This window comes from Gadus macrocephalus, chromosome 7 (assembly GCF_031168955.1).
Source record: "Gadus macrocephalus chromosome 7, ASM3116895v1".
Taxonomy (NCBI): Eukaryota; Metazoa; Chordata; class Actinopteri; order Gadiformes; family Gadidae; genus Gadus; species Gadus macrocephalus.
In genome coordinates, this window is record NC_082388.1 from 25,467,925 (window position 1) to 25,489,241 (window position 21,317).

The 21,317-nt window shown below is 51.3% G+C and overlaps 1 protein-coding gene across 2 annotated transcripts in view; it reads right to left on the reverse strand.

The window, feature by feature from the left end:
• The window catches only part of taf1 (TAF1 RNA polymerase II, TATA box binding protein (TBP)-associated factor), a 34,983-nt gene that overhangs the window by 1,764 nt on the left and 11,902 nt on the right, over positions 1-21,317 (reverse strand). The window contains exons 14-40 of one of the 2 annotated variants that reach the window (XM_060057628.1): positions 20,701-20,874; positions 18,896-19,069; positions 17,896-18,000; positions 17,000-17,200; positions 16,626-16,767; positions 14,364-14,494; positions 13,584-13,664; positions 12,920-13,069; positions 12,559-12,678; positions 12,107-12,282; positions 10,865-11,094; positions 9,821-10,028; positions 8,508-8,679; positions 7,769-7,980; positions 7,389-7,497; positions 6,610-6,708; positions 5,098-5,275; positions 4,666-4,733; positions 4,293-4,415; positions 4,011-4,103; positions 3,826-3,910; positions 3,645-3,712; positions 3,111-3,227; positions 2,509-2,592; positions 1,760-1,852; positions 1,435-1,651; positions 586-778 (exon numbers count right to left, since the gene is read on the reverse strand). In XM_060057628.1, coding sequence (XP_059913611.1) covers positions 586-778; positions 1,435-1,651; positions 1,760-1,852; positions 2,509-2,592; positions 3,111-3,227; positions 3,645-3,712; positions 3,826-3,910; positions 4,011-4,103; positions 4,293-4,415; positions 4,666-4,733; positions 5,098-5,275; positions 6,610-6,708; positions 7,389-7,497; positions 7,769-7,980; positions 8,508-8,679; positions 9,821-10,028; positions 10,865-11,094; positions 12,107-12,282; positions 12,559-12,678; positions 12,920-13,069; positions 13,584-13,664; positions 14,364-14,494; positions 16,626-16,767; positions 17,000-17,200; positions 17,896-18,000; positions 18,896-19,069; positions 20,701-20,874 — 3,803 coding nt within the window. The remainder of the gene's footprint in view (positions 1-585; positions 779-1,434; positions 1,652-1,759; positions 1,853-2,508; positions 2,593-3,110; positions 3,228-3,644; positions 3,713-3,825; positions 3,911-4,010; positions 4,104-4,292; positions 4,416-4,665; positions 4,734-5,097; positions 5,276-6,609; positions 6,709-7,388; positions 7,498-7,768; positions 7,981-8,507; positions 8,680-9,820; positions 10,029-10,864; positions 11,095-12,106; positions 12,283-12,558; positions 12,679-12,919; positions 13,070-13,583; positions 13,665-14,363; positions 14,495-16,625; positions 16,768-16,999; positions 17,201-17,895; positions 18,001-18,895; positions 19,070-20,700; positions 20,875-21,317) is intronic. The other variant, XM_060057629.1, reaches the window with a different exon arrangement.

The window sequence follows — 21,317 nt, forward strand, 5'->3', positions numbered from 1 at the left end:
CGGCGGTGTCAGCCACGCAGGGCGACAGCCAGCTCGTCGGGAGCAGTCAGGGTGAGATGCCTCGCTCAGGGACACCTCGACACTCAGCTAGGAGGAGCTGGGGATCGAACTAGCAACCGCTTCCGGTTACCAGCCAACCCGCTCTACCTCCTGATCCAAATGCCAGGCCGTTCGTCCAGCTCCATGCCGCGTGCATCAGGGAACATGTTTCATCTTAAAACCCATCTCTTCAGGACCACCTACAACATCTGACAAATCGTCCTCCGCCATCTTCCAACCCCCTCTCTCAGTCTCTCTCTCTCGCTCTCTCTCTCTCTCTTAATGTGTTGTCTATTGTTATGGTGCTGTTTACTTGCCTTTTGTATTAATTATTATTAGTATTATTAAAAAACGTGTACCAGCGTGCCTCTTGGGACAACGTTGAAAAACATGGGACAACATGGGACAACATGGGACCAGATGGGACAAGATGGGAGTAAATGCCACAAGATGGGACAACGTGCGACAACGTGGGACAACGTGCGACAACATGGGACAACGTGGGACAACGTGGGACAACGTGGGACAACGTGGGACAACGTGTACCTGACGTTGCTGTCCTCCAGGTGGCGCTCCATTTGGTGGCGCTCCATGTCGGGCCCCCCCTCCCCCTCGTAGGACATCATGCTCTCCTCCTGGTCCAGCGCCATGCGGGCCGTCTCCTGGAGGGCGCGCCGCGGGGGCGGGGCGCGGAGGTCCTCCCGGTCCGAGTCGCTGCCGCTCTCCGATAGGTGGATGGCTGTGAGGGGGGACGGGGGGGGCGGAGGGTGAGTCACGGTTTGAGGGGGACCAGAGGGCAGACCGGTAGGGGGGGGGGGGGGTCTGACGGAGCCCCCCCCCCGTTGGGCAGAGAGGGGCGTGGCTAGGACCAGCCTCCTCTCGCCACTTTTTTTCTCGCCACCCCACGACTGAAGGATCTTAATGTGACCTTTGGCCTGGATATTTGTATTTACTTCCCCCAGTCAGATTTCTGATTTCCCGTCTCCATGGAGACCAGGGTCATCTCCATGGTGACCCCACTGGTCTTCATGGAGATGCCACTGGTCCCAATGGAAACCAGTGGCATCGCCGTGGTGACCCCACTGGTCGTCATGGAAACCAGCGTGATCTCCACTGAGGCCCCAACTGTTCTTCATGGAGATGACACTGGTCTCCATGGGAACCAGTGGCGTCTCCATGGAAACGACACTGGTCGCCATGGAGAGAAAACTGGTCTTGCCTAACGTAGGCTCAGTGACCAAACGGAAACCACACCAGGACAACATGTTATCATGTCGGCCAGATTGAGTAAATCCTTATACGGTCTGTACGCATGCCGCCCCCTTAAGGCTAGAGCTCTCCGACAGGAAGTGAGGGGGCGCGGCCTAAGGCAGACAGGAAGCGGGCGGGACCTACAGGAGAAGGGGTTGTCTCCCTCCTCCTCGCTGGCGTCGTCCTCCCCGTCGGACATGAGGAGGTCCTGGTAGAGGACGCTGGCCTGAGGGCCGCGCCCCCGCTCTTCGTCCTCCTCGTCTTCCTCGTCGTCTTCCTCGTGGCGCTCCAGCATCCGGCGCCGCGGCGGGAGCAGCATGTCATCTTCGTCATCGTCATCCTCCAGGTCCCCGTCCTCCGCCTGGGGGACACAAAATACTCATCAACACTTCAACTCATAACAATATAATGATGACGACCAGAGTCATGTGATCTCTGATCAGGCGTGTGATTGGTCGTGGGTCTTCACCGGCGCGGGGGTCTTGGGCTTGCCGTCTTCGTCCTCGAAGCCTTCGATGTCCACGTCTGACTCCTCCCCCCCCAGCCTGCGACCATGGCGACCCTGTGGAAGGGGCGGAGCCGGGACAAGGACCTTCAGGAATGTGATTGGGTACGACAAGAACACCTTTTACGCGTTAACTGTTTCTACTTCTTTTATCAACCTCACATGAGCACAGAGCCACAGAGTGATGGAGAGGAGAGAGAGGAGGAGAGAGGAGAGGAGAGAGGGGGGAGGGGAGGGGAGAGGAGAGGAGAGAGGAGAGGAGAGGAGAGGAGAGAGGAGGGGGGAGAGGAGAGAGGAGGAGAGAGAGGAGGGGGAGAGGAGAGGAGAGAGGAGGAGGAGAGGAGAGAGACGGAGAGAGGAGGAGAGAAGGGGACGGGAGAAGGGAGAGGTGGAGAGGAGACGAGACGAGACGGAGAGAGGGGAGGGGAGGGGGGAGAGGAGAGAGGGGGAAGAGGAGAGGAGAGAGACGGAGAGAGGGGAGGAGAGGAGAGAGACGGAGAGAGGGGAGGAGAGAGGAGGAGAGAGGGGAGGGGAGGGGGGAGAGGAGAGAGGGGGAAGAGGAGAGGGGAGAGGAGAGACGGAGAGAGGGGAGGAGAGAGGAGGAGAGAGGGGAGAGGAGAGGAGAGGCGGAGAGGAGGTATGATGGAGGAGGAAGGGGGGATGCGAGGGGAGAGGTGGAGGCTGGTGTCAGGGTTCTCTCTCTCTCTCCATACCTGCCCCCCTCTCTTCTCGACAGCGCCCCCAAGTGGCCAATCAGAGAACAGACCAGGAGCCCTGCCTTCCAGCAGCTCAGACGGCTGACACACACACACACACACACACACACACACACACACACACACACACACACACACACACACACACACACACACACACACACACACACACACACACACACACACACACACACACACACACACACACGAAGAGGATAGGAGCGGATGAGGAAGAACAGGTCAGAGGTCACTGAAGAACCACAGGCTGAAGAAAGGAAGTTGATCGAAGGAAGGAGGAAGTTGATGTGGGAAGGAGGATTGTTCCCCCAGAAGGAGACGAACTTAGTGAGCAGGCTGTGGTGACGGAGGTTACCAGCGCCGCCAGCCCAGTACTACCTGGTAACACTGCAGTACTATGTGCAGTACTACATGGCAGCACTCAAGTACTGCGTGGGAGTACTGGGTGGTAGTACTCTCCACGGTCGAGGACTGCTCAGTGCTCTACATATACTAGGAGAGATGGAGGACCTGGGGCCTCCCTGGGGGGGGGTACGGGGAGAGAGCCTACCTGGGGCGCATAGGGTCTGAGGGTCTCCTACCTGGGGGGTGTAGGGTCCGGGGGTGAGGGGGTCCAGAGCTTCGTAGTCGGCCGCGTCCAGAGCAGCTTCCTTGGCCGTGGAGATGTCCTTCTCCAGCTGGGTCAGGTGCTCGTCGTACTAGAGAACGAGAGACAAACGTCAGACCTCCGTCACCACGACGAATCTCCATCAGACCACCGTCACCACGAGGAACCTCCATCAGACCTCCATCACCAGGAGGAACCTCCATCAGACCTCCATCACCAGGAGGAACCTCCATCAGACCTCCATCACCAGGAGGAACCTCCATCAGACCACCGTCACCAGGAGGAACCTCCATCAGACCTCCGTCACCAGGAGGAACCTCCATCAGACCTCCGTCACCAGGAGGAACCTCCATCAGACCTCCATCAGCAGAAGGTACCACGATCAGACCTCCACCACGAGGAGGTACCACCATCAGACCTCCATCCCCAGTATTACCAGTCGTCTAGCAGATACTGTCCCCTGAAGGTACATTCTAATCAATGAACGCGAGAGGCAGTCCGGCCATACCTCAGCTAAGGTCTGTCTGCACACGTTGACGATGTCAAGCGCCGTCTTGGTGTAGGGGCTGTCCGGACCTGAGGACAGAACACACGGAGCATAAAGCCCGGGATGGTCTCGACAATAGAGCCTTGCTCGTCACAAGGCCTGGGCCAGCTCTTCAGAAGAGCTCCTCCCGACGGCAGCGTACCGTTGTACTTGATGCTGTTGCCGTGGACCAGAGTGACGTCCGACAGGAAGGTGTCTCGGTTCTGGTACTTGTGTTTGGAGATGTTCTGAGGAGGGCAGAGAGCGCGGGGTTAAGAGGAGAGAGGGGGGGCTGCAGGGGGGGTCTGGCTTCAGGGCGGGGGCTTCACAGCATGGGGGGGGTCTCACCTTGCGCAGGTTCTCCAGGTCCATGGGGGCGACGATCACCTTGTAGTAGTCGGGGACGAACTTCTTGTTGACGGGGTGGTGGAACGGCCACGACTACAACACACAGCGCCTGGGGTTACTCAAGAGGACACGGAAGAGATACCCCCAGAAGCTCCGACCAAAAACATCAGAGCTGGCTGGTGGTTCCCAAACTATTCCGGTCCGTGACCCCATTCTTAGGTCTGAACTATTTCTGCGACTGCCGTCTCTCCCGCCCGTCGTGTGAACGGTGCGAGGACTCACGTCGGGAACCACCATCATCTTCTGGGTCACGATGTTGTCCAGGATGAAGCTGAAGGCCACCTGGTCGTCGTCGTCCAGCAGGGGGTTGATGGCCTTCTCCAGCCTGACGAGACGGTCCTCCTTCTGCTCACACACACACACACACACACACACACACACACACACACACACACACACACACACACACACACACACACACACACACACACACACACACACACACACACACACACACACCGTTTAGAAGACAACAGGCCCGTGTGGCTGTGTTTTTGTGTTTGTGTTTTGTGTTTGTTGCTGTGTTTTTTTGTGGTGAGTTTGTTTCTGTGGTTTTTGTGTGTTTGTGTGTTTGTGCCTCTGTGTGTGTCCTCACCTCCTTCAGTTTAGTATCACACAGGTCCAGCATGGACTGGGCTACTTGAGTTATGGGATGTTTAGCCCCTGGAAACACAGAAAGACAAACCAATCAACAACCAAGCTTCAACGGAAACCCGACAAACCGACCAATCAGGACCAAGCTACAATTGAAACCCAACAAACCGTCCAATCAGGACCAAGCTATCCTGGAAGCCCAACACACAACAGGATAAATGATAGCCTAAAGTCTGCCTTTATCAAGCCAGTCAGTGGTTCCCTGGTAGGTGGACCTGTTCTATTGGGTCTGGTACCGTTGTAGGTGGACCTGTTCTAAGGTCCTGGTTCCCTGGTAGGTGGACCTGTTCTACGGTTCTGGTTCCCTGGTAGGTGGACCTGTTCTAAGGTCCTGGTTCCCTGGTAGGTAGACCTGTTCTAAGGTTCTGCCTACCGTTGTAGGTGGCGCTGTTCTTCACGATGACCTCCACGCTCTCCCTGAAGTCGTCCCGTGACGGGTACATGCGCTTGCGGACGTTCTCCCTCAGGGTCTGCAGGTCCATGGGCCGGGTGATGAAGCGGTAGTAGTCCTTCACCACCTTGGCGTTCACCGGGGTGTGGAAGGGGTACGTCTGGAGGAGGAGGAGGAGGAGGAGGAGGAGGAGGAGGAGGAGTTAGGAAGTGTGTGTCTTACAGCAGGGTGGTCTGTGATGGGAAGATTATATTTTCACATCCGTTTCTGAAACTGCCGTTTGTTGAGTGTGACATCCTTGGGGGGGGGGGGTCAAGGTTCAAAGGGTCCAACTGAGAAGTCACCACTATGAGACCACCCCCACATTAGAATTGTCAACGGTCAAATCAGATAATGTTTACCTAAGGACAGTTTCCTGTAATCTCATCAAGGAGGAGAATGCATAAGGGGATCTCTGCTCCCTCGCCCGGTATAGCCCTGGTGGGAGGGAGGCGGGGGGATTTCCCATGCAGGGGACTTCTCCTTGCGGAGCTCTTGGAGGGACACAGGGGGAACTCCCATCTAGGCCTTAGATTATACTATGTTATGTTCATTGTTTGTTTTAGGTTTGTTGTGTGTTATTGTACCGTTATTGCTCAAATATATGACCATAATTGTTATAAGTTCGGACGACTCTTTATTCCACCCAGTTTGGTCAGTTTATGATTGACGTGGTTCCGGAATTCCCAGCATAGGTCTCATGTGTGTGTCTCTCTTACGTTGGGGTGGTCTCTCATGTGAGTGTGTGTCTCTCTTACGTTGGGGTGGTCTCTCATGTGAGTGTGTGTCTCTCTTACGTTGGGGTGGTCTCTCATGTGTGTGTGCGTCTCTCTTACGTTGGGGTGGTCTCTCATGTGTGTGTCTCTCTTACGTTGGGGTGGTCTCTCATGTGTGTGTCTCTCTTACGTTGGGGTGGTCTCTCATGTGTGTGTCTCTCTTACGTTGGGGTGGTCTCTCATGTGAGTGTGTGTCTCTCTTACGTTGGGGTGGTCTCTCATGTGTGTGTGCGTCTCTCTTACGTTGGGGTGGTCTCTCATGTGTGCGTCTCTCTTACGTTGGGGTGGTCTCTCATGCGAGTGAGTGAGGGTCTTACGTTGGGGTGGTCTCTCATGTGTGTGTCTCTCTTACGTTGGGGTGGTCTCTCATGTGTGTGTCTCTCTTACGTTGGGGTGGTCTCTCATGTGTGTGTCTCTCTTACGTTGGGGTGGTCTCTCATGCGAGTGAGTGAGGGTCTTACGTTGGGGTGGTCTCTCATGTGTGTGTCTCTCTTACGTTGGGGTGGTCTCTCATGTGTGTGTCTCTCTTACGTTGGGGTGGTCTCTCATGTGTGTGTCTCTCTTACGTTGGGGTGGTCTCTCATGTGTGCGTCTCTCTTACGTTGGCGTGGTCTCTCATGCGAGTGAGTGAGGGTCTTACGTTGGGGTGGTCTCTCATGCGAGTGAGTGAGGGTCTTACGTTGGGGTGGTCTCTCATGTCGTTGATCACACTCTCCAGGACGGAGGACAGGGTCACCATGGGGTCGGTGCGCCGGCGGTGGATCGACTTGTGAGGTCGCTGGGGATCACAACAACCAGGTTAACTAACCACTAACCAGTCCTCACTAACCAGGTTAACTAACCACTAACCAGTCCTCACTAACCAGGTTAACTAACCACTAACCAGGTAAACTAACCACTAACCAGTCCTCACTACCCAGGTTAACTAACCACTAACCAGGTAAACTAATCACTAACCAGTCCTCACTAACCAGGTAAACTAAGCACTAACCAGTCCTCACTAATCAGGTTAACTAACCACTAACTAGTCCTCACTAACCAGGTTAACTTAGCACTAACCAGTCATCTACTTACCAGGTTGACTAACCATAAACCAGTCCCCTACTAGCTAGTCATCTACTCTACAGTCCTGGTATCAACATGCTATCCCATCTGTCCAGCCCACCAGACTGAGGTTCAGGGGGTCTGGTTCCTGGCTGAGGTTCAGGGGTCTGGTTCCTGGGTGTGGTGCGACTCACGTTCAGGTAGTCACAGTGCACCCAGGAACCAGCCCACCAGACTGAGGTTCAGGGGGTCTGGTTCCTGGCTGAGGTTCAGGGGTCTGGTTCCTGGGTGTGGTGCGACTCACGTTCAGGTAGTCACAGTGCACCCAGGAACCAGCCCACCAGACTGAGGTTCAGGGGGTCTGGTTCCTGGCTGAGGTTCAGGGGTCTGGTTCCTGGGTGTGGTGCGACTCACGTTCAGGTAGTCACAGTGCACGGCGCTGCCCACGCGCCTCTTCTTCTTCGGCGGGAGCTGCTGCTTGGGGAACTTCAGCACCAGGGACTTCCTGCGCACCTCGTCGGCACTGGAGGAGGAGCATCACAGCACAGGAAGGGGTTAACAGGAAGTGATCAACAGGAAGGGGTTAACAGGAAGTGATCAACAGATGGGGGTTAACAGGAAGTGACCAACAGGTAGGGGTTAACAGGAAGTGACCAACAGGAAGGGGTAGGCTTGTTCGGAGTGGTTGTAGTGAACAGGAAGTGACCAACAGGAAGGGGTAGGCTGGTTCGGGGTGGTTGGGGTGAACAGGAAGTGACCAACAGGAAGGGGAGCCGCGCCGGCGTGCGCCCTACCTCTCGATGAGCTGCTTGCCCAGGACGATCTTGGTGCCCTCCACCTTGATGAGCTCCTCGTTGTCGTTGTGGATCACAGTCTTCTCCAGCTCCTCCTCCTGCTCCTCCGTCATGGCCACGGGGTTGGAGGGAGGGGCGTTGGTCTGGTAGTACAGCGGGCAGAACTTGTTGGTCCTCATGTGGCCGATGGCTCCGCACGCACCGCACTTCAGCTGAGGAGAGAGGAGAGGCTTAGGCACGCACTACAGCTCAGGAGAGAGGAGAGAGGAGGAGAGACTTAGGCACGCACTTCAGCTGAGGAGAGAGGAGAGGCTTAGGCACGCACTATAGCTCAGGAGAGAGGAGAGAGGAGGAGAGGAGAGAAGGAGATCGGAGAGAGGAGAGAGTAGAGGAGAGAAGGCGAGAGGGGAGAGTAGAGGACAGAAGGAGAGAGGAGAGAAGGAGAGAGGAGAAGCTTAGTCACGCACTTCAGTGGAGGAGAGAGGAGGGGAAGAGGAGAGGCTCAGGCACCCTGAAAGGTGGGGAGAGGAGACGGGAAAGTAGGAGGAGAGGGGGAAAGAGACTTAGGCCCACAGAGAGGAGGAGGAGGAGAAGGATGGAGAAAAGGAGAACGAGGGAGAAGAGTTGAGAGAAGGAAGAGAGGGGAAAAGAGAAGCAGGAAGGAAAGGCGGGAGCAGAGGAGATGAGGAGGCGGGATGAGAGGAGAGAAGAGGAGAGGGAAGTGAGGCTTCATGCTGACCTTGACCTTGAGGTCAGGTCTCTCTTTGATCTTCTTGGCCTTCTTCTCCGGGGGCCCCTTGAAGCGGTCCTTCTCCTGGTTCCTCTTCAGCCTCCTCAGCTGCTCCTGGATCCTCCTCCGCTCCTTCCTCATCTCCTCGCGGTGCTGCTCGTCAAACAGCGCAAACTTGCGTCTGGAGAACCGATAAGACACACAAACATCAGGACCTTCACACAGAGAGAGCTTCGCCCTGAAGCTCCAACACCTCAATATGAAGTAGGGATCGACCGATATATCGGTATATTCGCGGTTTTTACGTGTATCGGTAGATACGCGGCTGATTTTCGCAGATTTTTTTAAATTTATTTTTTTATTTTACTTGGTCTACCTCACCTGTTTTTAATATTTGTTAAATACTGTTCATCTACTTGTTCTTACTTGTTCTACTTCACCTGTTTTTACTATTTGTTAAATATTGTTTTTTATATTGAAGTTCAATAAATGTTCCTTTAAATATATATATTTTTTTTTAAACGGCCCTAAAAAAATCGGTATCGGTCGACCCCTAATATGAAGACACACAAACATCAGAACCGTCACACAGAGAGAGCTTCACCCTCAAGCTCCAACATCTCAACATGAAGACACACAAACATCAGGACCTTCACACAGAGAGAGCTTCGCCCTGAAGCTCCAACATCTCAATATGAAGACACACAAACATCAGGACCTCCACACAGAGAGAGCTTCACCCTCAAGCTCCAACATCTCAACATGAAGACACACAAACATCAGGACCTTCACACAGAGAGAGCTTCACCCTCAAGCTCCAACATCTCAATATGAAGACACACAAACATCAGGACCTCCACACAGAGAGAGCTTCACCCTCAAGCTCCAACATCTCAATATGAAGACACACAAACATCAGGACCTCCACACAGAGAGAGCTTCACCCTCAAGCTCCAACATCTCAACATGAAGACACACAAACATCAGGACCTTCACACAGAGAGAGCTTCGCCCTGAAGCTCCAACATCTCAATATGAAGACACACAAACATCAGGACCTCCACACAGAGAGAGCTTCACCCTCAAGCTCCAACATCTCAATATGAAGACACACAAACATCAGGACCTCCACACAGAGAGAGCTTCACCCTCAAGCTCCAACATCTCAATATGAAGACGTACATTCATCAGAAAATCTGTGAAGCTATCCTGATACTCTGTATGTTATGACATCCATTACTCTGCTCTGAAACAGTAGAGTTAACCTGACAATCTGTACGTTATGACATCCATCCCTCTGAGTCAGGGGCGGTCCGACTCACATGAACTCGTCGTCCTTGGTGGTCCTGATGCGGGTGTAGGCGTCGATGACCGAGGCCTTGCGCACCGTCTCGCAGCGGACGTACTCCTTGCCGTCCTCGTCCTGGAAGGTGCGGTAGATCTTGAGGCGGCGGCCGGTGGCGGCCGAGTTGAGGCTGGTGACGGAGGAGGCGTCGTCGTCCCTGTGGGAGCCCGTGGACATGGCGCTCGCTGCGTGGGGGGGGAGAGACGCCCACGTTAAGGACAGGAGGTGTGGTCTCCAGAAGGTCTGGTCTCCAGAAGGTGTGGTCTCCAGAAGGACTGGTCTTACTGGGAGGTTTTCATGTGTCATGAGAATGTGTTCTGTATAAAGATGGCGTCCCTGTCCGTACAGTGATTAAAGGACAGGGCAAGGGGACGCTGATGATGAAGCATATAAGGTGCTTCTCTAGCGCTTCCCTGGGGTTAGAAGTTCCCTGGGGTTAGTTCCCTGGGGTTAGTTCCCTGGGGTTAGTTCCCTGGGGTTAGTTCCCTGGGGTTAGTTCCCTGGGGTTAGTTCCCTGGGGTTAGTTCCCTGGGGTTAGGGATTCCATGGGATTAACTTTCCTGAGCTTAATTTCCCTAGGGTTAGGGGTACCCTGGGATTAGAGATTCCCTTGGGTTAGACCTTTCCTGGGGTTATGTTCTCTAGGCTTAGGTTCCCTGTGGTTAGAGTTTGCCTGGGGTTATTTTACCTGGGGTTATTTTACCTGGGGTTAGGTTCTCTTGGGTTAGGTTCCCTGGGGTTAGGTTCCCTGGGGTTAGGTTCCCTGGGGTTAGGTTCCCTGGGGTTAGGTTCCCTGGGGTTAGGTTCCCTGGGGTTAGGTTCCCTGGGGTTAGGTTCCCTGGGGTTAGGTTCCCTGGGGTTAGGTTCCCTGGGGTTAGGTTCCCTGGGGTTAGGTTCCCTGGGGTTAGGTTCCCTGGGGTTAGGTTCTCTGGGGTTAGGTTCTCTGGGGTTAGGTTCTCTGGGGTTAGGTTCTCTGGGGTTAGGTTCTCTGGGGTTAGAGGTTCCTTGGGGTTCCACTCACAGAGGCCTTTGCGTCCCTTGCGGCTCTTGTGGTCGCGGTCGTTCTCCTCTCCCATGAGCATCCTCTGCAGCTCCTTCCTCTCCTGCTCCTCCCTCTCCCGGGACAGCTGGGAGCTGGTCTTCTTGTTCTGCAGCATGTTCTCGATGTTCTTCCCCATCTCCTCGAAGTCGCTGTCCTCCGCGGAGCTGCTGTCCGTGTCCGTGGAGAGGACCTCCGTGGACTCCAGCACCCTGGGACACATCACACAGTCAGAGGGAAAGGAACCGCACACGGTCAGAGGGGAAGGAACCTCACGGTCAGAGGGGAACCTCACAGTCAGAGGGGAACCTCACAGTCAGAGAGGAACCTCACAGTCAGAGAGGAACCTCACAGTCAGAGAGGAACCTCACAGTCAGAGAGAAACCTCACGGTCAGAGGGAAACCTCACGGTCAGAGGGGAACCTCACAGTCAGAGGGGAACCTCACAGTCAGAGGGGAACCTCACAGTCAGAGGGGAACCTCACAGTCAGAGGGGAACCTCACAGTCAGAGGGGAACCTCACAGTCAGAGGGGAACCTCACAGTCAGAGGGGAACCTCACAGTCAGAGGGGAACCTCACAGTCAGAGGGGAACCTCACAGTCAGAGAGGAACCTCACAGTCAGAGAGGAACCTCACAGTCAGAGAGGAACCTCACAGTCACTAGGAACCTCACAGTCAGAGAGGAACCTCACAGTCACTAGGAACCTCACAGTCAGAGGGGAACCTCACAGTCAGAGGGGAACCTCACAGTCAGAGGGGAACCTCACAGTCAGAGGGGAACCTCACAGTCAGAGGGGAACCTCACGGTCAGGGAGGAACCTCACAGTCAGAGAGGTACATCTCAGTCAGGGGGGAACCTCACAGTCAGAGGGGAACCTCACAGTCAGAGGGGAACCTCACAGTCAGAGAGGAACCTCACAGTCAGAGGGGAACCTCACAGTCAGGGAGGAACCTCACGGTCAGGGAGGAACCTCACAGTCAGAGGGGAACCTCACAGTCAGAGGGGAACCTCACAGTAAGAGGGGAACCTCACAGTCAGAGAGGAACCTCACAGTCAGGGAGGAACCTCACGGTCAGGGAGGAACCTCACAGTCAGAGGGGAACCTCACAGTCAGAGAGGTACATCTCAGTCAGGGGGGAACCTCACAGTCAGGGAGGAACCTCACAGTCAGAGGGGAACCTCACGGTCAGAGGGGAACCTCACACACTATCAGAGCGCTCACTTGTTCTGCAGGTCGAAGATCCTCTGGCACTCCTCCTTGTAGCGCTCCTGGTGCTCCGCCACGGAGAAGCGGGAGCCGCGGGCGAACTTGCTCATGGGCCCCTCCCCCGAGCGGGCCTGCTCCGTGGACATGGTGCGCACCACGTCGATCACCTCCCAGCGAGACAGCTTCTTGATCTGACACACACAGGGGGTCATGGTGTTAGAGACATACTCCGGGTCTACTCCAGGTCTACTCCAAGTCTACTCCAGGTCTACTCCCAGTCTACCACCAGTCTACCACCAGTGTACTACCAGTGTACTACCAGTGTACTACCAGGTCTACTCTCAGGTCTTCTATCAGTTTACTACCAGTCTACTACCAGTCTACTACCAGTCTACTACCAGTCTACTACCAGTCTACTCCCAGTCTACTCCCAGTCTACTCCCAGTCTACGGGTGTGTTGTCCTCACCTCCTCCTCTGGAACCCCGAACTTCCTGAGCAGCTGCTTGGCGTTCTTCAGGGACAGCCGCCGCAGGTCGGCGTCCGTCCCCGTCACCGTCTTCTTGGCGGGCTGGGGCTCCTTGTCGTCCTGGAGACCATCAACAACACAAACCAACGGTTACCCCAGGGGTCCTAACCGGTGGGAGGGCGGGGGAGGGGGGAGGAGGGGAAGGGGGGGGAGGAGGTGGAGGGAGGAGGAGGGCGTACCTTCTGCTGGGTGGGAGGGCGGATGAGGACGAGGATGAGGTGGAGGCAGTAGGAGGGGGGAGAAGGGAGGAGGGAGGGAGGAGGGAGGAGGGGGAGGCATGAGGAGGGGGTGGGGTGCGTACCTTCTGCTGGGTGGGCTTGTTGGGGACCTTGACGTAGGAGAAGCCCTCGCCGCAGCCGGTGGGGTCGGCCACGCCCGTCACCTCCAGCAGACACTTGCCCTTCATGGCGGCGATGAAGGCCCTGGTGGTGTTCCAGGGGGCGGTGCGCACCTAAGGACCGGACAGGAAGAGGAGGGTTTAGAGACGGAAGAGACAGGAAGAGGCGGGTTTAGAGACGGAAGAGACAGGAAGAGGAGGGTTTAGAGACGGAAGAGACAGGAAGAGGCGGGTTTAGAGACAGGAAGTAGCGGTTATATAAAGAGGAGGGACATATCCAGAGGAAGTAGAAGATATCCAGAGGAAGTAGAGGATATAGATAATGCCAGAAGGAGGAGGAAGGAGAGAATTGAACAACCGAAGGTGGACGAAGAGTTATAAAAGTCCAGAGTCGTTTAGTTCAAATTAAATAATCCAATCTTTCATTTTTAGCTACTCCTAATACTGATGGAAATGCTTGCTTGTTCGACCCCTTCTTTGGAGGAAGACATTTTGTCCAAAGGGACTTACAACAGGTGCATTCAACCATGAATATACAACCCAAAAAGTATCAGAATACAGTACATTAAGGTCAATAAATAGGATGTGCTACAATATAGAAACAAGAGTTCGACATGTCGAACGGTACCTCGTCATCGATCTTCATCTGGAAGTCTTCCTCGTTCTCCTCATCAGGAGCGAAGAAGGACTTCTCCCCGTATCCAGCATCCTGTCAGACGAAAGCATGCGTCATTACTATGTTACTACCTGTGTCATGACCATGTTACTACATGTGTCATTACTATGTTACTACATGTGTCATTACCATGATACTACATGTGTCATTACCATGATACTACATGTGTCAGACTCATTACTATGTTACCACATGTGTCATTACCAAGTTACTACATGAGTCATGATGACCATGTTACTACATGTTTCATGACTATGTAACTACATGTGTCATTACCATGTAACTACATACGTCATTACCATGTAACTACATACGTCATTACCATGTTACTACATGTGTCATTACCAGGTTACTACATGTGTCATTACCATGTTACTACATGCGTCATTACCATGTTACTACATGCGTCATTACCATGTTACTACATATGTCATTACCATGTTACTACATGTGTCATTACCATGTTACTACATGTGTCATTACCAGGTTACTACATGTGTCATTACCAGGTTACTACATGTGCCATTACCAGTTACTACATGTGTCATTACCATGTTACTACATGCGTCATTACCATGTTACTACATATGTCATTACCATGTTACTACATGTGTCATTACCATGTTACTACATGTGTCATTACTATTATCTGCTCTGCACCGGCATGCTGCTACTAACGTTATTAAAACATGTTCTAACATGTCATTAGCGTGTGGTGAGCAGTGCTCTCACCTTGAGCCTCTGCTCGGCCACCTGCATGCTGTAGTAGGAGCAGCACTGCTCCGGGGACACCATGGCCCGGATCTCCTCCTCCGTGGGGAGCCTGAAGTCGGGCTTCAGCACCCACCAGTTGGAGTCCATCCCTGGGTACAGCGGACACGGTCAACAGCCATACACCCACAGGTTTACACAAACCCCCCGGAGCTCCTCACTATATACCCCCTGGAGCTCCATACCTACTGTATACACACAGCAGACATACTAGAGCTCAGTACATGGATACACACTGCCCAGTACATGGATACACACTGCCCAGTACATAGATACACACTGCCCAGTACATAGATACACACTGCCCAGGACATAGATACACACTGCCCAGTACATAGATACACACTGCCCAGTACATAGATATACACTGCCCAGTACATAGATATACACTGCCCAGTACATAGATATACACTGCCCAGTACATAGATATACACTGCCCAGTACATAGATATACACTGCCCAGGACATAGATATACACTGCCCAGTACATGGATATACACTGCCCAGTACATGGATATACACTGCCCAGTACATAGATATACACTGCCCAGTACATGGATATACACTGCCCAGTACATGGATATACACTGCCCAGTACATAGATATACACTGCCCAGTACATAGATATACACTGCCCAGTACATAGACATACACTGCCCAGTACATAGATACACACTGCCCAGTACATAGATGTCAGTGTTTCCCCCACGTTCACACAGCAGCGGCGCGCCGCCGCTGCTGAATCTTCTCCGCCGCTGCAATAAAAATCCTTCTAATTTATATATATTTTTTTTTTTACGTAGCTCCTTTTAGAAAATGTACAGCGCGTAACGTCAATTGCGCAGCACGCGGCACATCGTCACGTAACCAACATCAAAGAAAAATACACAGCGAGTGTGGCAGTTGTTGGCAGTAGGCTACCCTACACGGTTGCAAAGTTACATTGATTCTAGCAGTAGTGAGTGAAGCGGAAGATCGAAGAAAGAAGGAAAGAGAGACAGACAGAGAGAGGCAGACAGAGAGAGAGAGAGAGACAGAGAGAGAGAGAGAGAGAGAGAGAGAAAGTAAGTTGCTAAAATGTGTCGCTACATGACCACCAGTGTTAAAAACCCTCTGAGCCCAATCATTTTATTGTATCTATAAACCGCAACCTCCGTGCCGTTTTTCCTCTAGTATTGTGTGTGTGTGTGTGTGTAGGCCTATGTGTGTGTGTGCGTGTTGTCGCTCTTTTTGGGATCACTCATAGCCTTTACAGGAGCTTATATCCAGTCAGGAATTTATAGCCTAGGTATTTTCGGGAACTTTGAAAAATTAATCCATACTGTTAGATCCGATGTTGTTCTTTATTGCCATATAAAATCCGTTTTCATCGCGTATTCTAGTTAGGGATTTATGCTAATCGCCTGTAAGCATGTGGTCATTAGCATAAATGCAGGGAAAAAACCTAAGGACTTCTTAAAAGATCATGAATAGTTCACTTTTTGACTCCCAAGACTAAGAAGAAGTGTTTTAAGCAATAACAAGCTTATCATCGCTCTCTTGTCCTCTTCCCCTGACTCTCACTGACTCTCACAGGAGCTGAGCTCACCTGAGGTCTATTTGTAGTGCAAAGGCTCACACTGATTGGTATTCAATTAGCTTTATTTTTTATTTTTCATGTGTGTGTTCTTTTCAAATTTTAGTTAGGTTTATAATTTAAAAAGATGTGTTTTGCCCATTGTTGCAGGAGATTTCATTTTTGAACAAAGTGTCTTATGTAAAAAACAGTTATGCTTTGGGCATAGCAACCATGTTTAGTGTTTAAGCATTAGGCAAAAATCTGTAAATAAATTGTGCAAATTATATTTGCGTTCGTTTTTGTTGAAATATTACTATACAAAAATATAAAAATCTGTAAATGAAGACACAAAAGGCAAAGTTACAACACCAATAATCCCATCTACAGTAATACACAGGACTGTTTGAATAGGATTTAAGTGCATATTCTCCTCTCAAAGTGCACCAGATTCATGCATTCCAATGTAAAGGGTACAAAAAAAATTCGGCCGGGGGAGCATGCCCCCGGACCCCCCTACAGGGATCGGGGACCACACCACCGCTGCTGAAAAAAATCCTGCGGGAAACACTGGATGTGCATTGTCCAATACATAGCTTCTACCCTAGAAAAGCACCAGGTGAGAGGGAGCTTCTAGAGGAGCACCAGGTGAGAGGGAGAGCTTCTACCTGTACGCTTGAAGTCTGCACACAGCTTGAGGCGCTTGCGGATGCTGCTCTCCGAGTGGGAGGGGAAGGCCTTCTTGATGTCCTCCATCCGGATCCTCCGTGGGCGGTCCTTACTCTTCCAGAAGAGCCGGTAGATGAACACCTGCACAGAGAGACCAGGTAAGCACTGACTGCACACTACGGGTTTGACCTTCATCAAGTCTGATCTTGATTATAATATTTGATGTTCATCACTTCCAAAATACAATTACGAGCACCAGAACATCATCACATTTGACTAAATGATGAATCCCAAACATATGATCAGCAATAGAAACACATGAGTTGCGTCCTTTATTATCTTGTGTTCCTGGAGGGATCAGGTCCGTCCGTACCTGCAGGAAGTCTCTGATGTGGGTGTTGGCCCTCTTGGAGTTGGGCCCCGGGACCTCGAAGAGGGGGCACTGCTGGCCCACCACCACGATGTCCACGATCTCCCTGATGAAGTAGCCCTGCCGCGTGCGCAGCACCAGGAAGTCCGTCTCCGGCATCTTGTGGAGGTAGATGGGAGCCCGGAACAGGTTGTTCTCAAACGCCTGAGGGAGAGAGAAGGGTGAGTTAACACAAGACTCCTCCCGCTAGGGGTGAGTTAACACAAGACTCCTCCCGCTAGAGGTGAGTTAACACAAGACTCCTCCCTCTAGAGGAGAGTTAACCCAAGACTCCTCCCACTAGAGGTGAGTTAACACAAGACTCCTCCCACTAGAGGCGAGTTAACACAAGACTCCTCCCACTAGAGGTGAGTCACAAGACTCCTCCCACTAGAGGTGAGTCACAAGACTCCTCCCACTAGAGGTGAGTCACAAGACTCCTCCCACTAGAGGTGAGTCACAAGACTCCTCCCACTAGAGGAGTCACAAGACTCCTCCCACTAGAGGAGAGTTAACACAAGACTCCTCCCTCTAGAGGTGAGTGACAAGACTCCTCCCACTAGAGGTGAGTGACAAGACTCCTCCCACTAGAGGTGAGTGACAAGACTCCTCCCACTAGAGGAGAGTTACCACAAGACTCCTCCCTCTAGAGGTGAGTTAACACAAGTCTCCTCCCTCTAGAGGTGAGTTACAAGACTCCTCCCACTAGAGGAGAGTTAACACAAGACTCCTCCCTCTAGAGATGAGTTGGCAGAAGACACCTCGTTGTATAGGTGAGTTAACATCATCTTTAACATCAGAAGGTGAGTTCGGGGATGTCGTCATGACAACAGAGGCTGGTGGTGTGTGTGGCGACGGACCTGCAGCAGCTGGCCGGGGTGCAGCGATCCCAGGAAGGGCGAGGTGTGGCAGTACACCGTCTCTCCATATTTACAGTCCGGAGCTCCGGGGTCCTTCCCGGGCTTCTACAACACGACAAGCACAGAGTACAACATCAACATCTACAATATTTTTAGTATCTAGAACATATTCAAAATCTAGAACATCGTCAACATCTGGAACATCGATAACATCTTGAACATTGGTTCTCAGTGCGGCCCGCGGGCCAATGGCGGCCCGCGGAATCATTCCTGGCGGCCCGCAATGACATACATAATTATGTAAGTTATAAAAAAAAAATATATATATATTTTATTTTATTTTATTATTATATCAATATTAATTTAAACAAATATAAATAAATATAAAGAGAAAATTCGACTCTCTCTAGCTTTCAATTAAATCCTTTTACATTTCTTAGTTTTAATCCGACTGTACATTACTTTGAAAGGGTGAAGCTCAGTTTTGTGATTTAGACCTCACTTGAACTCCCTCCCAGAGGTCCACGGTGCAATGTTTTTTTTGACCACTGGGATGCTGACGGCGTTTCCCGCCAATTTTTTTTTTCCTTTGGCAGCCCTCAGTCAAATTTTGGGTTCCTAAATTGGCCCTCAGTTGTCATAACTTTGAGAACCCCTGATCTAGAACATCGTCAGTATCTAGAACATCGTCAATATCTAGAACATCGTCAACATCTGGAACATCGAGGACATCTTCAACAACATCTATAGCATCTTCAAAATCTAGAACACCAATGACACCTACAACACCTGAAACATCTAGAACACCTAGAACATCTTCAAAATATAGAACACCCACAACATCTTCACTATCAACATTTATAACAGCAATAGCCTCTTCAACATCTAGAACATCTAGAACACAAACAACATCTAACCCTTCAACATGGTTCTCTTTCATGATGCTGAGAGTGTGTGTGGGTGTGGGGGGGGGGGGGGGGGGGGGGGGCGGCAGACTCACCCTCTTGTAGTAGTTCTTGATCTTGGTTGCCATGCCGACCTGCATCATGAGGGGGGGGTACTCCTCGCTGTACTCGGCCAGGATCAGCTCTCCGTCCTTCCCCGTCAGGTCCTGGGCCGTCCTCATGAAGAACATGTCCCCGCCCCCTGACGCCTGTCGCTCCTGCTCCCGCATCTACACACACACACACACACACACACACAGTGTTACACAACGTTCCACACACACAGTGTCACACACACAATGTTACAAACACACACACACAGTGTTACACACACACACACACACAGTGTCACACACACAATGTTACAAACACACACACAGTGTCACACACACACACACACACACACAGTGTTACACAACGTTCCACACACACACACACACACACACACACACACACACACACAGTGTTACACAACGTTCCACACACACACACACACACACACACACAGTGTTACACACACAAACAGTGTCACACACACACACACACACACACACACACACACACACACACACACACACACACACACACACACACACACACACACACACACACACACACACACACACACACACACACACACACACACACACACAATGGTTCTGGCAGTAGTTATATTCTGGTAGTAATGGTTCTATCAGTAGTTTTATTATAATAGTGGTGGTTCTATCAGTAGTTACATTCTAGTAGAGGTGGTTCTATCAGTAGTTACATTCTAGTAGTGGTGGTTCTATCAGTAGTTACATTCTAGTAGTGGTGGTTCTATCAGTAGTTACATTCTAGTAGTGGTGGTTCTATCAGTAGTTACATTCTAGTAGTGGTGGTTCTATCAGTAGTTACATTCTACTAGTGGTGGTTCTATCAGTAGTTACATTCTAGTAGTGGTGGTTCTATCAGCAGTTACATTCTAGTAGTGGTGGTTCTATCAGTAGTTACATTCTAGTAGTGGTGGTTCTATCAGTAGTTACATTCTAGTAGTGGTGGTTCTATCAGTAGTTACATTCTAGTAGTGGTGGTTCTATCAGTAGTTACATTCTAGTAGTGGTGGTTCTATCAGTAGTTACATTCTAGTAGTGGTGGTTCTATCAGTAGTTACATTCTAGGAGTGGTGGTTCTATCAGTAGTTACATTCTAGTAGTGGTGGTTCTATCAGTAGTTACATTCTAGGAGTGGTGGTTCTATCAGTAGTTACATTCTAGTAGTGGTGGTTCTATCAGTAGTTACATTCTAGTAGTTGTGGTTCTATCAGTAGTTACATTCTAGTAGTTGTGGTTCTATCAGTAGTTACATTCTAGTAGTGGTGGTTCTATCAGTAGTTACATTCTAGTAGTGGTGGTTCTATCAGTAGTTACATTCTAGTAGTGGTGGTTCTATCAGTAGTTACATTCTAGTAGTGGTGGTTCTATCAGTAGTTACATTCTAGGAGTGGTGGTTCTATCAGTAGTTACATTCTAGGAGTGGTGGTTCTATCAGTAGTTACATTCTACTAGTGGTGGTTCTATCAGTAGTTACATTCTAGGAGTGGTGGTTCTATCAGCAGTTACATTCTACTAGTGGTGGTTCTATCAGTAGTTACATTCTAGTAGTGGTGGTTCTATCAGTAGTTACATTCTAGGAGTGGTGGTTCTATCAGTAGTTACATTCTAGTAGTGGCGGTTCTATCAGTAGTTACATTCTAGTAGTGGTGGTTCTAGCAGCAGCTTTATTATAATAGTTGTGGTTCTAGCAATGGTTAGACTTAAACAGCGGTGGTTCTAGCTAGTACTGGGGTCGTCAGCAGTGGCGGTTCTTCCCGAGGGCTCACCTTGGCCTTCTTCTTGATGTGTTTGAGCAGCGGCTGGGCGGGGTGGGGGCCCGGCTGGGCCAGGGCCCCGAACGAGTACTTCTTCAGGGAGGGCCGGTGGAAGAGCCTCAGCTTCATGGGGCCCATGTGCGTGGGGAAGAAGGGCTGCCGGAGCTCCACCGCCGGGATGGAGTGCTGCGCCCAGACACGGCGGCAGACACACACACGTTACTCAAGGGTTACACACAGTCTACACAGGCGCTACACACACCAGCGTTACACACACACACAAACACATATGTAACAAACACGTTAAACACACACGTTACACAAGGGTAACACACGCATTACAAACGCGTTACACACCCGTTACACACGCTTTACACACAGACGCGTGTTACACACACATACACACGTGTTACACACATGTTACACACACACACGCAACACACCTCCATTGCAAACACTTTACACACACACATACATGAAAAAAAACACGTTAAACACACACACACACACACATGCATTACAATAATGCTAATACTCATGAGGAAGTCGAGGTCAGAGGTGGAGTCCTCTCTCCATACATAGTACGGAGAGAGACCAGAGTGAGCATGAGAGACCTCAGTCAAAGACTC